This window comes from Marmota monax, unplaced genomic scaffold, assembly GCF_021218885.2.
Source record: "Marmota monax isolate L192 unplaced genomic scaffold, Marmota_monax_Labrador192_F-V1.1 WCK01_AAM20220418_F8-fsc00220, whole genome shotgun sequence".
In the NCBI taxonomy this organism is placed as follows: Eukaryota; Metazoa; Chordata; class Mammalia; order Rodentia; family Sciuridae; genus Marmota; species Marmota monax.
In genome coordinates, this window is record NW_026693909.1 from 2,168,129 (window position 1) to 2,182,555 (window position 14,427).

At 57.9% G+C, this 14,427-nt stretch overlaps 1 protein-coding gene across 7 annotated transcripts; it reads right to left on the reverse strand.

Annotated features, from left to right (window-relative positions):
* Positions 1 to 226: 226 nt before the first annotated feature.
* Positions 227 to 14,424, reverse strand: Endov (endonuclease V). Of its 7 annotated transcripts, XR_006855887.2 has the most exons (11): positions 14,325 to 14,424; positions 14,028 to 14,199; positions 11,467 to 11,601; positions 11,212 to 11,251; positions 10,293 to 10,405; positions 9,013 to 9,081; positions 8,630 to 8,758; positions 6,305 to 6,378; positions 5,291 to 5,512; positions 4,388 to 4,981; positions 3,811 to 4,295 (listed from the first exon to the last, which is right to left on the reverse strand). XR_006855887.2 is itself a non-coding variant. In XM_046463188.2 (9 exons), the coding sequence occupies exons 1-9, from the start codon at positions 14,378 to 14,380 to the stop codon at positions 5,359 to 5,361; spliced, it is 942 nt and encodes a 313-aa protein (XP_046319144.1). In that variant the 5' UTR covers positions 14,381 to 14,424; the 3' UTR covers positions 5,004 to 5,358. The 7 variants fall into 7 exon arrangements, 3 of the variants coding, with proteins under 3 accessions (XP_058441258.1, XP_058441259.1, XP_046319144.1); XR_006855888.2 differs by lacking the exons at positions 3,811 to 4,295; positions 4,388 to 4,981 and adding an exon at positions 1,168 to 1,190; XR_006855886.2 differs by having other exon boundaries at positions 3,811 to 4,981.
* Positions 14,425 to 14,427: the final 3 nt, after the last annotated feature.

The following is a 14,427-nucleotide window of genomic DNA, read 5'->3' on the forward strand; positions in this document are numbered from 1 at the left end:
AGAGACACCACCGAGGAAGAGTCAGAGTGCCCCGGAACCTAACCTGGAGCCAGGGAGCGAGCCATGGCTTCTGCCGCCTCCCTCCGTTGCTCATACAGACCCACCCTGTGACACTCAATAGGACCAGGACACCAGTGCCAGGAGGGCAGATCACTGGGCCATCTTGAAGACTGGCTACCACAAACTCCAGAAAAAATAAGCACATAGATGGCCTAATGTTCTCAGTACCAAAGAGATTCATGTTCCATTTATTCCATGGCAGAGTTTGGGGATAAATAAGTCATGGGCACATAGAAAACACGCCCCCCACCACCACCAAATGAGGCAATTATTCAGTCCAGGAAACACAAGAGATTGTGCAGAGGTGTAATTACAACATGTTCCTCAGCAGTGACCAGCGTAAGCAAAGAAACATCTTTTTTTTTTTTTTCCAGTTGTCGATGGGCACAATAGCTTTATTATGTTTATCTAGTTTTTTTATGTGGTGCTGGGAATCCAACCTAGTGCCTCATGCATGCTAGGCCAGGCAAGCACTCTACCACCAAGCCACAACCCCAGTCTGCAAAGAAACATCTTGCACATGCTGAATCCTGATCCCTGGGGACAGGAGGAAGCAGGAAGCGGGTGGTGTGCACGTGTGTGTGTGTGTGTGTGTGTGTGTATGCGTGCGCGCACGCATCTGGGCTCCAAAAGTGCTTACACATGTGCATCTGGGCTCCATGAGAGAACAAACTTTCAATCCCCACAGCGGAATATTGATTGGTAATTTCTAAATCTGAAAAGTAAAGGGAACAGCAGCAGTAACATTGCTATTCAGAAGTAAATGCTGAAAGAGCAGCCGAAACACCAGGGGGAGCAGGGGGCTGCGAAACGGCCTGGGTTCCATCCCAAGCCCTGCAGAACGAGCTGAGCTTCCAAACTGTGCACACTTTGTTTAGGAAATAACAAAAGAAATGTGAATCACCAAAAACAAAACCAAACAAAAACAAAGCACCCAACCTCCCGCCACACCCAGCTCCCTGCAGCCTGGGCAGGAGCCCAGGAAGCCAGGCCTCTTCCTGGGCCTGGGCCCCCCAGTGTCCTCCTTCTCCTCCTGCAGGTGCCCTGGGTCTTTCTGCTCTGTCCTGGTCCTCAGCTTGCACCCCTGGCCTGCCACCACCTGGAGCTGCCCTCTGCAAGGTGGGAGGAGCCTGAGAAAGGGAGGAAGCCAGAGGGTAGGCAGGCAGAACACCACCAGCCCTCACTGGCCTGCAGGGGGTGTGGAGGCTGAAGGGCTTGGTCCCTTGGCTGGGGCGGGGAGCAGACTGTACCATCCTTCCACGCTCCTCGCCCACCACCCACCTGCCACTCACCCGCATGCCAGCACAGCCGCCTCTGCTGTTATTAGTAATGGGCAAAACTCCATGAGGGCCCTGGCCAGGGGAGAGCAGTGGGACCACTGGGCTGCTGGGGCTGCTGGGGCTGCTGCTGGGGCGGGTGGGCCAGGCTGGAGAGACCCACCTCACGCAGGCCCTTGGTGGCACCCCAAGTTCCTCACCTCTCTGAGGGACCCGAGACCAGGCTGCCTTGGGTAGGAGAGGGGTGTCTGCAGCTGGGGCACTGCGCCTGGAGGGGAGGGAGCAGCCGGCCCCTCGTGCTCCCCAAACAAGCAGCACGCAGGGCAGGAGCCTGCATTGGAACCTGCACACAGCTGTCCCCACCAGACACAGAGCTCCAGGCAAAGCCCCGTCAGCTCTCTTCTGGGTGCGTGCACAGTCGCTGGGATCTAAGGGGCAGATTGGTGCCCCTGCAGCCTGAGCTGGCCCTGGGGCCCATGGCTCTAGTGAGATGTTGAAGAAGGGACCAAGGGGCCCAGTGTCTGGTACGGGTGGACTGGGGCTGGCCTTGGACAGATCCTACTGGTCACTCCAGCCCTGAGGGGTCCTGGGTGAGAGCCAGCAGCCAGGCCAACCCACTGCTGGAAGCCACCCCTTTCCAGTCACTAGGCAGTTTGGGGGGCGGGGAAGGGGCACAGAGGCCGGCAGGTGAACTGGAAAGTCTATTTGGATCTGACTTCAATTATTAAGAGGTTCAAAAATATTCTTAGCACTGAAGAGCTGTGGTCTGCTGAGATGGACATCACTGCGGCCTATTTTTAAGGCTCTGCGGGAAGGAGCCCAGACGCCACTGCACTTAGCCCCCACCCGCCCTCTGCTCAGGCGTGGTGTCTGGCTGCCCACCCAGCCCTGGCCCCAGCCCCAACCAAGCCTGCACCCTGCTGCTTCTGTTTGTGCCCTTGAGCGTTACTCTTGCAGCCCCATGAGAGGGGTCTGCCCCACTGTCCCTACCTGTGGGCTGCTGGCTAGACAGCCATTACCTCTGGCCTCTGTGGACCCTGCTTCTCCAAAAACAGCCTTCCTCACTGGAATCACCATGCGCCAGGCCTGAGCCAACCCTTAGTTCCCCTGCCTGCGGTCTTCCCAGTCCCAGGGAAGGCGGAACAGGTATCGTTCCCTCCTGACATCTGTGCTGTGCCCAAGGCACTAGTGAGGCAGTCCATTCCTCAGCTTCAACCTTGTGCTTCCAATCTCTCTGACCGTGGTTCCTGATGGACCTCTGGTAGGGAAAAATCTGGAAGAAGGGCTGGGGTTGTGGCTCAGTGGCAGAGCACTTGCCTAGCACGTGTGAGGCCCTGGGTTCTATCCTCAGCACCACATAAAAATAAATAAGTAAAATAAAGGTGTTGTGTCCAACTACGACTAAAAAAATAAATTTAAAGAAATCTGTAAGAAGCTGGGAGGGTGGGTGGTAGGGCCAGGGAGTACAGGGTGAGTGCATGTCAGGGGTGTGGTGGGTAGCCGGCCAGGGCTGTGCCTCCTGGGGACCCTGATGGCCTGGGGCACCCTGGCAGGGGTCCTAGGCCTCAGCTCAGGCCCTCTACCTCAGCAGGTGGGTGGAATAACGTGGCAGCTTTCCTAGGAGCACGCTGGGGTCTTTGGCAGCTAGTCACCCCTGCTCAGATCCCCTGGAGTCCCCCTAGCTCCCTGACTGGCTCCGCCCCCGCTGCTGCTGATTTAGGTGCATTCTCTCCCTAAGGGCCAGGCAAGCCTCTCCCATCCTCAGTGGGAAGGGGCCCCCAAAGGTGTGCCTATCCCTGGGCTTGGGTGAGAACGCCTCCTTGATTCTGGCTCTCCTTGTATGCAGTGCCTGCATGGGCTGTGGCAGTCATGTGTCTCCTGGAGAGCCTTTCCCAGGTCTGCTTGGGGAAGTGACATGAAATTTTAGGGGGACAGCCCTGGGGGCTTCCACTATGGCCCTGTTATCCTCAAACCCTGGACAGGACTACACAGGGGTCCTGGCCAGGAGGCTGACCTGTGCACAGGTGCTCAGTGGGCAGGCGCCACCCTCCACCTACCATCTTGTTCCTGGGACCAGCCTGGGACTCATCCACACTTCACTTGCTGGAGATTTCCTGTGTCTGAGACTTGGTACGTACCTGCCATCTAATGCCCCAAACCTGATGAGGAAAACAGGTTCCAAGTGGGAGCTGGTGCTCAGCTATCAGAGGCTGCTGTAGACCCACCCCAGGGGGGTCCTCAACACCCACTGCAAGCTGGCTTGCGTAGGGGCCTGGCAGCTTGACTTCATCTGGATAGGACGTAATGGGCTGTCCCTTGGGCTCAGCAGGAACCCGTCACCCCCAGCCTGTGCCTGAGTCTCTTTCCCTGCTGCCCTCCTGTTTGGCCCACAGCCCAGCTGCACTAAAGGCACTGGGTCAGGTTGCCTAGAGACCCTAGGAAATACCCACAGATGGTGTGCAAGACACGAGTGTATTTTTTAATTTTTATTTTGGTACCAGGGATTTAACCCAGGGGTGTTTTACCATTGAGCCACATCCCCAGCCCCATTTAGTATTTTATTTAGGGACAGGGTCTCACTGACTTGCTTAGCACCACACTTTTGCTGAGGCTGGCTTTGAACTCACAATTCTCCCATCTCAGCCTCCCGAGCCACTGGGATTATAGGTATGTGCCACTGCACCTGGTGACATCAGTCTATTGAAAGCTGCTCATGGGGAAGGCCCAAGGCAGCAGGCTGGACAGGTGGTACCTGTCCCTCACAGTGAACCTCCTGTGTCTCCATCCCTTTCCACACCTTGTCCAATGGTAGCTGGCTGGACAAGAGGAACTTGTCATCTCCATGGTGCCCCCAACACCAGGGCAGTCACCCAGGGAGGAGGGTTTGCCAGTCAGGCCGCAGCAGTGACATCATTAGAGTGCTCCATTGCATGATCAGCATCCCAAGAAGCAGCAGGCCTGGTGTGTGTGCAGGAAGGCAGCTCTTACTGTAACGCTAGTCTGCCCACGTACCACGTATGAGAGTCAGTGTCCCTCAGGATGGCATTTACCTGGACATTCTGGTCTGGGCGTAACATGGCTTGGGAATAGACAGGGGTGTTTCAGGGTCATGATGTCCCACCATCCTCCATTTCTTTAAGGACGACCCCCCGCCTCCTCTTCTCCATTGCTGGCCACCTTCCTCCAACCTGATCTGGAACTAGGGAAAGGGACCCACGGGATCTGGCAGCCAGCCCTCTACCCTGTCCTCTCCACTCTGGGAGCAAACTGGCACATGAAAGACCGGGGATGAGGCAGGCTGCAGGTGCCACCCACTGCGCCCTTCCTCTCAGTTGCCACTCCAAGCCCATGCCAAGAGAGGAAGTGGCCAGATGGGTCTGGGAATGAGCTGCCTTCCCACAGTGGAGACGGGGCTTGAGGATATGCCTCTGGGTGGGGATGGCAAGAGCATCCTGGCTCTCCAGAGGTGGGCATGGGCCTCAACTGGCTTCCTGTTTGGAATCCTCTGAAACCCTAGGTGCCTGTGCCCACCCTTGGCTTCGATTCAGAGTGAGGACACTTGTGGGAGCTGAAGCATGGCCACACCAGTGTGGATCCCCTCTGTGGCCCACTATGGCTGGAGGGGCACCAGTTAAAAACGAACCCTGAAAGAAAAGACAGAGCAGGTGGAGGCAGGTCTGTATTCAGAGGAGTGGACGGGGCAGGAGAGCCATGGTGCTGGCACAGCCTGGGCCACCGGGCACGGGAACCCAAATCCTCCCCCTGTGCTCTAGGAGGATAATCGCAGGCACTTTCTGGTTTGGGACTGACCCTGGGAAGGTCTGTCCTATTTGGGTATTGTGGCCACACCCACCAGCCAGTGCTAGAGAGAGTGGGCTGTCATTGACCAAGCTGGGCTGTGCTTGGCCATCAGCTGGCTGTTCCAGGGGTGTGTCCAGGGTCTGCGCCTATACCTGTGGTTAGGTGAGGTCCCCACAGCTACTGTCCTGAGGCGGGAGTGGGAAGCCAGCAGCCCGAGTGCTCATGGCACCTCGTCTCCTCCACTCCAGAACCGGCTCTGCTGCTCCTGGGAGCCTCTAAGTCTGTCCTGGGGCCTCTGCTGTGGTCCTGAGGGGTCTGTAGGCTCTCCTGGGCCCCCTTTGGGGCATGCCTTTGGACAATGTGCCTTCTGACTCCTGGTAATGACATGGAGAAAGGGCCATCATCAAATGCCACAGCCAGCCCGGAAGACCCTGAGTGGCCCCTGGAAGGCCCACGGCACTCAGGCTGGCCAGCCCCGACTATGGAACTGAGCAGTCCAGCGGCCCATCTCTCAGTTCTCAAAGCAGCTTAGCAAGGCCTAGGAACAGCCTCCAGGAAACGAGGGCAGGGGGGAGACGGGCACAGAGGAGGCACAGCTCCCGAGTGCTCGGTGCTGCCAGGCTTGGGCACCTCACAGTCTTCCTTTGGGGAGGGAGAAGTGCCAGAGGCAGGCCCCGAACCCAGGATGCCACTGCGGCCTGCATTGCTGCTTAGCAACACCCTGGGCCTCACCTTGCTCCACCTAACAGCGTGACTGAGTACCTGCCTCCTGGTGAGACTGCCGCCAGGCTTTGCTACCTGCCCACAGTGCTCACGACAGGCCTGCGCTCCGACCCCTAGCACAAGAACTACTGTGCTGCCTCTAGAGGTGGAAACTGAGGGCCAGGGTTCCTGTGATGTAGCTGTCTGTGTAGGCCTTCCAGGGGCCATGCCATTTCTGTGGAAACCGGGCCATGAGAAGCTGGGATAGCCCTGCTGGGAGACAGGCCTTGGGCCTGATGTTTCCAGAGAGTTCCCTCCAAGCCAGGAGTCTGTCTCACTCTCCTCCCCCTTTGGGATCTCTTCTGGGTTCCTGGCCAGTCCCAAGCCACAACACTGAAGCAGGGAGAGGCTGGGCCACTGCAAGCCTCCACCTGTGGGCAGCATGAGCCTTTCCTGGTGCTCACCTCGCTCGCCCTGGTTCAGATGGCCTGAGGTGTCCCAGAGTCCTGCGAATGTGTTCTCGAGAGCGGATGTCAGCCTGGAGGAGACAGCTCAGTGAGGTGCTGGCTGATTCTGAGCCAGACTCTGGACACATCGTTCCTGCCCAACAGCCTAGGGACACCCCCACACCTCCCACAGAGAGTCCTCCTCAGGACCAGCCTTCTGGGAATCAGGACGAGCAGGCCCTGGTGTGTGGGTGACAGGGATTCCAAAAGCCTCAGTGTTGAGGCCCTGAACCAGGGGAGGAGGGTCCTGGGGTCCCCACGGGAGCAGCTCTGCCTGGCTTCCCTGGAGACGCCGCTCAGCTCTCTCCTTCCAGCTCCTGCCGTCTCTAGAAAGCTCAGCCAGGTTACCAGAGGGAGAGGGAGCTGTGGGGCCTAGGCAGAGACTGGGACAGACCCTAGTGGGGAGGGATATGTGACAGGGCTCAGTCCCAAGTGGGACCCTGGCCTCAAGAAGCCCCCCTGATCCTGGCTCAGACGGGTTTAGCTTAGCTTTGGGGCCACGTGACTCATGGGTGGCAGCAGCTAATCCCCAGATGGTCCTGCTTCAGTTAGTGGGGGAAGTGGGTCAGGGTGGGCAGTGGGCGGCAGCAGCCCTGCGTGGCAGGAGTGTCTGCACTTGACACAGGCGGTGCACCAGCATCTACGACCAGGGAGGGAGACTGAGACCACACCCATCCCACACACAGGAGCTTCTGGAGGGTGCTGAGGCCAGTGGCCCAGGAAGAAAATGGCAGGTCTGGGACCCTCACCCGTCCCAGCAGGCGCAGGGACCATGGGCTTCTGGGGACAGGTGGCTCTTCTCTGAAGTGTGGGTTCAAGACTTGGTGGGGGCTCTTCTCCAGCTAGAGGCACATGATCCTATTCCTAGGTAGTCAAAGTCCTTTTCAGGTGGCTGACCCCCCCAACTGTAAGAAGAGGGAGCCACTCCGGTAAGCTGAGAAGAGGGCAGAGGCCTGCCCAGCAGGTCTGGGATACACAACCCAGAGGTCCAGGGCTGAGGACCTCTGACACAATCTCCTGGATTTTTTTCTCATTAGGCCACTAGGAAAGAATGGAAGAGGAAAGGCCTCTTGGGGCTGGGGACACTCACAGGTTTGACAGCCCATGTGCCTAAGACCCCAGTGACAACCTGGATGGAGAGAGAGCAAGGCTCTTGCTAGTGGACGCCCACAAGACACCTCTTGGCACAAACGCCCCAGGAGCACAGCCATGGTGGTGTGCAGGCTGCTGCTGCCACCTGGAGGCCATCCTGCACTCTTGTAACCAGGCGGAGGCAGGATGAGGTCCACTCTCCACAAGCTTGGGGCCTCTGCTGGGTGGCTGCCTCCATCCACCCAGCAGAATCTCCAGGGCTGGGCTGTGGAAGGCAGGGTCTCAGGTGCAGACCATGCCCCAGCTCCTCCCAGAGGCCTGGTAGCACACAGGGAGCTGCTGCCCCAAATGGCAGATCTGAACATCCTGCACATTGGTTGCCTAGTCCCTGCAGATGAGGTCTACAATCTGAAAGCTCAAGACACCAACTGGCTACTGGTTGCTTTACCCCTCCCTGTTCTGGCTGAGCTGCTTGTGCACATCAAACTCCTTCCTGCCCCAGGGCCTTTGCAAATGCCATTCCTGAGCCAGGAATGCCCTTCCTGAGGACAGCTTCTCCTTATGGCTTCTGTGGAACACATACTGGCATGTGACTGGTGTTCCCCCATCATGATTGAAGGTGAAGGTGAGCTGTGGGCATCCTGGGCTCAGCTGCAGGTTTGATTCCTTCTCAGCTGAGCCAACTGGCTCATCTCAGTGCTAATATCCTGACCCCTGAGCACCAGTTTAGGTGCTGGGTACCTGGTGTAGCCACACCTGGAGTTCCTGATTAGCATAAGCCTTCCTCATCCCCTCCCCCAATGTTCCTGCAAGGGCCTCCAGCAAGGGCTGCTTCTTCTGGGCTTCTGACTGGGGTCTGGTGGAGCACTCTGATATCAGAGCTGACATCAACTGATCCTCCAAACAACCTGGTGCCTGGGGACAGGAGGCTCAAGTGAGGGAGAAGCTGAGTGTTGGGCACAGTGGCCTCTGAGGCATAGGTAGGTGGTCTCGGGAAGAATTCCTGGGAACTCTGCATCCTCTTGTCCACCCTCCTGCCTCCAGGGCCCAATAAGTCCACACTAGGCTCCCCAGCAAGGAGCCCACGGACCTGCCCTCAGCCCAGGGCCATCTGGTCCTCAAACCACTACTGTGTGACCCCAGCTGAGCTGACAAGTGGTGAGAAGTAGAGGGGCATGCGCTGGACCCCACCTGGCGCACAGGCTCTGGGATCCGGAACCTGCAGCAGCATTGGGTCAGGCGCACGGCTGCCTCCAGGCTTATCTTGTGGCCCACGGAGATGTAGAGAGGCTTGATGCTGTGGCTGTGGCTCTTCAGGGCCTAAGCATGGAAGGGAGGTCAGAGAGCTACGAGGACACGTGCCCCTGGTCCAGGCCAGCCGCAGGGGCTAGAGGCACTGAGGAGATCCTGGGTGGCAGCAGGGAGCTCTTGGACTCCCATCCCCTAGGCTCCTTCCCGCTGCCTGTCCCAGGGCAGGGTGGACAAGTGCTGGCATCGAGGAGCCTGAGGTGCATGTGTGCGAGTGCATACACTGCCCTAATCTCCAGAGCAGGGCCAAGGCCCGGGCCACTCACCATTCCCAGGACAGTTCCAGAGCCTCCCATCAGAGGAAATGTATCTCCTCCAGCCTGCAGGAGCCGGATCTGGAAAAGGGGGAGAAAGCTTGCAAAAAATGTCTTTTCTTGGTGAAGGGCTGAGGCAAGCCTCTTCCTGTTTAAAACCCAGTCAGAGCTGGGTGCAGTGATGCACGCCTATAATCCCAGTGGCTCAGGAGGCTGGGGCAAGAGGATCATAAGTTTAAAGCCAGCCTCAGCAACAGCAAGGCACTAAGCACCTCAGTGAGACCCTGTCTCTAATAAAATACAAAACAGGGCTGGAGATGTGGCTCAGTGGTCGAGTGCCCCTGAATTCAATCCCCAGTAGCAAACCCCCCCCCCCCCCCCCAAAAAAAAACATAGTCACAGCCAGGGAAGGGCCCTTTCTTGAATGAATACTGTACCCGAGCAAAGCCATCTGCTGAGACAGCCCTCAGTGTGCCCAAGGACCCCATCTGACTTGAAAACAAGGACTTTGAGATGGGCAGCAGCTCAGCTGGGACCAGCGCCCTGGTAAGCAAAGGAGGGGCCAGGGCACACAGGGCCACCCTGGCAGCAGGCTGTGGCCAGGACTGAGTTTCTGCCTTCCTCCTGCTTCCTTTCCTACTAGGAACTTGGGCACGTGTAGGCCACCTCCACACTTTCCTTTGCAGGGAAGAGGATGGACCCCCACCCACTTCACAGATGTTTATGGAGCGAGTGCTCCACACAGTGCCTGAGCCGGAGGAAAGGACAGATAGGGTCTCTGCTCTTGGAATTTGGTGTCCAGTGGGAAAGCCAAAATGTTAACGTCACCTCCTCAGTGCAGGCTGTGGAGCCAGAGAAGGGAGATGCAGGGATGAGAAAGGGTGTGGATGCAGTCACAGGCAGCAGCAGTGGCCCAGAGCACGGGCGCACCGTGAGCAGGGCCTGGAGGCTGAGCTATGTGAGCACCCTGGGGGACAGGCGACTGGGAGGTGTGTGTGTGTGTGTGTGTGTGTGTGTGTGACTGGAGGACATGACCTACAGTAACCTATAGGCGTGTGGCAGCAGCCCAGAGGTGGAGACAGAAGAGGCAGTCCTAGAAGGGGGAGGAGTCCAGGAGCCCCAGGGATTGCAAGCCACAGGCTGGGAGGCAGCCAGAGAACACCAGACCTGCTTTACTCTGGGCCAGGATCCAGGGACACAGAGGTGTCTGGGAGGTAGCTGACCTGTCCTTCCCATCCCCAGGGCCGCTCCAGCACCTGCTGGCTGAGCCCAGGCTGTCTAGGCCTCCTTACCTTCTCCTTGTGCAGGGCATTGTTCTCCAGCCCATCCACCTGCAGGAGTTTCTTGGCCACCCCAATGCAGGGCAGCTCTGTGAGGACGCCAAGGTGGCAGGCCACCCCGAAGCCTGGCAGGGGGCAGAGGAGGGTGAACTGGGGCAATGGGGTTGGGCAGGAGTAAGCCACGCAGCCTGGAGATGGGTGCAGGGTGAGGGATGAACAGAACCACACCCTCTGCAGACCAGTAGAGCACTCAGGGACCAGACTCCAAGACGTCCTGGGTGAGGTTGGGGCAGGGGAGGCCTCCTGCCTGGCAGGCCCAGTAGCCTGATCAGCATGCTCACAACACTTCACCCTCTGCTTCCTTTTATTTTCTGGCAACTTCCTTCCTCCTCTCCCTTTGCTGCTGCCCTAAGGCCTCTGCATATCTTCCCATGGCCTGTGCCGTGCCCTGGAGCAGCCAGCTGGTCCCAGCACTAGCATCCAGGTCAGCATGCATTTACCCTTTGGCTTTGGGCCAGGATGACCATCAACCTCAGCACTCTCCTGGGCCAAGGTCCCTTCATCTATAGGAAATGCCACTCCCGTCTGATTCTAGACAGAGGCCTGACTGTCCAGCTTGGGGATAGTAGTGAGGGTGGGGGTGCCCTGAGCTCAGACCCATGACTTTTCACAGGGGATAGGCTGGCACTAGACCAGGGTCCTGGAGAGGGGCCTGCGTAGGGTACTGTGGGGAAGAGGAGGGTAGCAGTGAGGGTGGGGTGAAAGGGGAGCTCTTCTCTGGGTGGGGATCTGTCCTGATGGTGAAAACAAGCCCAGAAAGCAGCCATCAGTGCCTGGCTGGCAGCAGATGCTCTTGCTGTGGGGTGGGAAGTACCCTCTCCCAGTCTCTCCCAGCACCCACCCTGACCTTCTCTTTTGGGAACAGGATTACCTCGGTGGTGAAGCACCCCATTTCCATCCACAAGAAGGACCTGCAGAGCCACAGGGGAGTCACAGTCAGCTAAGCTGACCCTCACTCCTCAGATTGGGATGTTCCTGGAGCTGCAGGAAGGGGAACTGCCACAGAGGTCCAGCTGTTTTGAAAATCATCTTTTTTGGCTATGGTGGTGGTGGCTTGCCGGGGGCCTTCCCTCCCCCAGGCAGAAGCAGAGGGGCGACTTTCCTGCCCCTGGGATGGGTCACTTGCCTGAGGCATGAGGCCCGGCTCCTTCTCCTGTAGTTGCTGCACCAAATCCACCAGGAAGGGCACCTCTCGGAAGGCCAGGAAGCCTGCCACGTAGGGGGCCGTCAGGCTGACCATTCGGCTCTCTTCATACACCACCTGCCACCAGGCATGCAGGTCAGTAGGGCCTGAGGCCACCTGCTTCCTCCCTTCATTTTCTCTGCCTTATTGCCCTGAAATTAACTGCCAACAACCAACCTTCCCTCTCTGCCCCACCCACTGCTCCCTTCCCTGCCCCACCTATGGGTGGGACATGCAAGACAATAGGTTTGAAGGAAGGGACAAGATAACCTTCCCTGAAAATGGTGAAAATGGTGGTGGGGATTGAGTGCTCATCCAGACCTGGTGAGTTTGAGGACCCCTGGCCCCTCTTCCCAAGAGCTCTTCTAAGGGTGGTGACTAGCCCCACCCCTGGGTGCCCCTTGCCCTTCTGGGCCTCCTTGTAAGTCAACGCTGACTCCACCACCTGCATGGGCCGCTGGAGGCTCAGAGACAAGGCACAGGAAGGCACTAGCATGAAGGCAGCATCCTGTGGATACTGGGAGGGACGGGAAAGCCAGGTCTCCTAGAGACTGGGACAGTACGGCTGCCACACTGGCTTTATGAAAAGACCTCTAATCATCTAGAAAGGCGGGCATGCCCTCAGAGCTAGGAAATCTAAGAGAACCGGTGTCTCCAGAGACAGGAGAATTTAGAGACACTGAGGGAGGAGGGGAGTGCACACTGGGTGGAGCTACGGGGACAGCAGAAGAACTGACTGAAGACCTTGCACACACTGCCAAGAGGTGAGGAGGACAGAGGGCCCAGAGGACCTGGGCTTCCTGAATGGCTGGGAACAACCCAGAGAGCTTTTAAAGTTAACTCCTTTTCTTAGGCTTCTCTGGCAAAGAGACTGTTTCAAACCCAAAAGACCCTGCCCCACAGGGAAGAGGGTTGCTGGTTATCACCTCACCGGGCCTGTAGGTCAGCCTCTGCCTAGAGCACTTGAGGGCGGAGTCTCCCCAGCCTGAGTTACTCTGTAGCCTGGTGAGTTTCATTCCCCACCAGGGGGCACAGTGACATCTCTGATAGGCTCATCTTATGTCCTGGGCTTGGGAAACAAAAAGGGGCTTTCCTTTCTTGTTGCTCTATCTGGTTTTTGGAGCTTGTGTGAAGAAATTCTAATTAAGCAGCCACCATCATCCTATGGGGACACACCCCCATTTTTGTTACTGAATCCTCCAGATGTCTTGATGATAGCTCCCAAATTAGTTTCTACTAAACACACCTAAGAGAACTGATTCTTCTGTGTTAGTCTGGAAGTCTGGGACTTGTCTCTTGGCCTTTTTATCAGTAACTCAGTAAGAAACTTACCTACGAATGACTCAAAGTGGGGTAGGTCCACTCTAATGGTAAACAAGAGAAACTGATTCTTAATGAACCCAAGCAGGATGGATGGCTGAAGCCTACAGATGACCTTCCACAGGGACACAAGGTGCATCCTGTGTCCCCATAGGATGATGGTGGATGATGGTGCATAGTCTTCACCTAGCCAGCTCCCACTTCCCTATTAGGACCCAGAGAGCCCCTGACCCCACGAGTCCAGGAGTGGCCCCTGCACCCTTGTCTTAGTCCATTTGGGCTGCTATAGCACAATACCTCAGACTGGGTGCCTTATAAACAACAAAGATTTATTTCTCTCAGTTCTGGAGGCTGGAAGTCCAAGAGTCCTACTACACACACATTCTCTAGACTATGCCAGGAGAGGAAGTGTGCCTGGAAAGGCCAGGTGGCACAGTCTGCGAGGGAGCAATGCTGTCCTGAGAGGTGTGGTGTGGGGAGTGGGGAGTGGGGAGGATAACAATGGTGGGAACCCAGCCTACAGGTCATCTCAAGCAGAGAAAAGATCACAAAGGGCCTTCAAGCCACTATCAAGCGCGAACTTGATTTATCTTGAGGCCCCAGGAAGGACACAGAAGTGCTGTTAAAAGAACTCATGGTGACAATGATAGACTTTATCTTTTTAATTTCTTATTTTTAAAGGAAATCACTTAGGCACCAAGGAGCAAGACTTGGGGTGGGGAGCCCATGAAAATTCGGCTCAGAAACCTACAGGAGCAGAGATGGCAGCACAGACAGGGTAGGGGCCAAGGGGAGGCAGGCAAGGGGCCAGATCCCCGCAAGACTGAAGAAGCTGAAAATGCCAGCTGACATCCGCCAGGATGTGAGGGGAAGGGGAGTCCAGGAAGGGACGGCTGCTTGGGCAGCTCTGGGTGTGTGCTGCCGGTCACTGAAGCCGGCCAGGCTCGGAGGTCCAGACCACGGGCGGTCCCTACCGGCCACAGAAAGCCCTCAGCCTCTCTCTTTCTGCTTCCCCTCCAACGCCTCTCGCCGGTCACTGGAATCCTACGACAGCGGGCTGGGGAGTAGGGCTGTCCTGGCCTGTGCCAGGGCCTGGCTCACCCCACACCGCCGAGGAGGAGAAAAGGACAGAGGAAAGGCCACCAGTCCGCTCCCGCCTTCAGCCCGCGGTCCCTCCAGGTTACCTCGAGCTCGGGGAAGCTGAGCACCACCAGGGAGGCACAGGCGCTGACACTGTCCCCTTTCACGAAGGACACGTCCACGCCGCCGACCCTCTGCAGACCCGAGAAGGCGGGGTCCCGCTGCCACGCCTCCGTGTCGCGGTCCACCAGGAGAGCCTTCAGCCGGTCCTGCTCCCTGGGAGGACAGAGGGGTCAGCCCGGCCGGGCGCGGGCCCCGCCGTCCCGCCGCCGGGTCCCGAGGCCGCAGGGCCCGCGAGCGCCGCGCAGCCCCCGCCCCGGCCGCGGCGCGCCACCGCTTACCGTTTCCACAGCGACAGCGTCTCCTCCGGCGGCCGCCCCGCGGCCTCCGGGGCCATGGCTCGGGCCCGGCGCTTCCGGCGACGTCACTTCCGGCGCGCCGCGC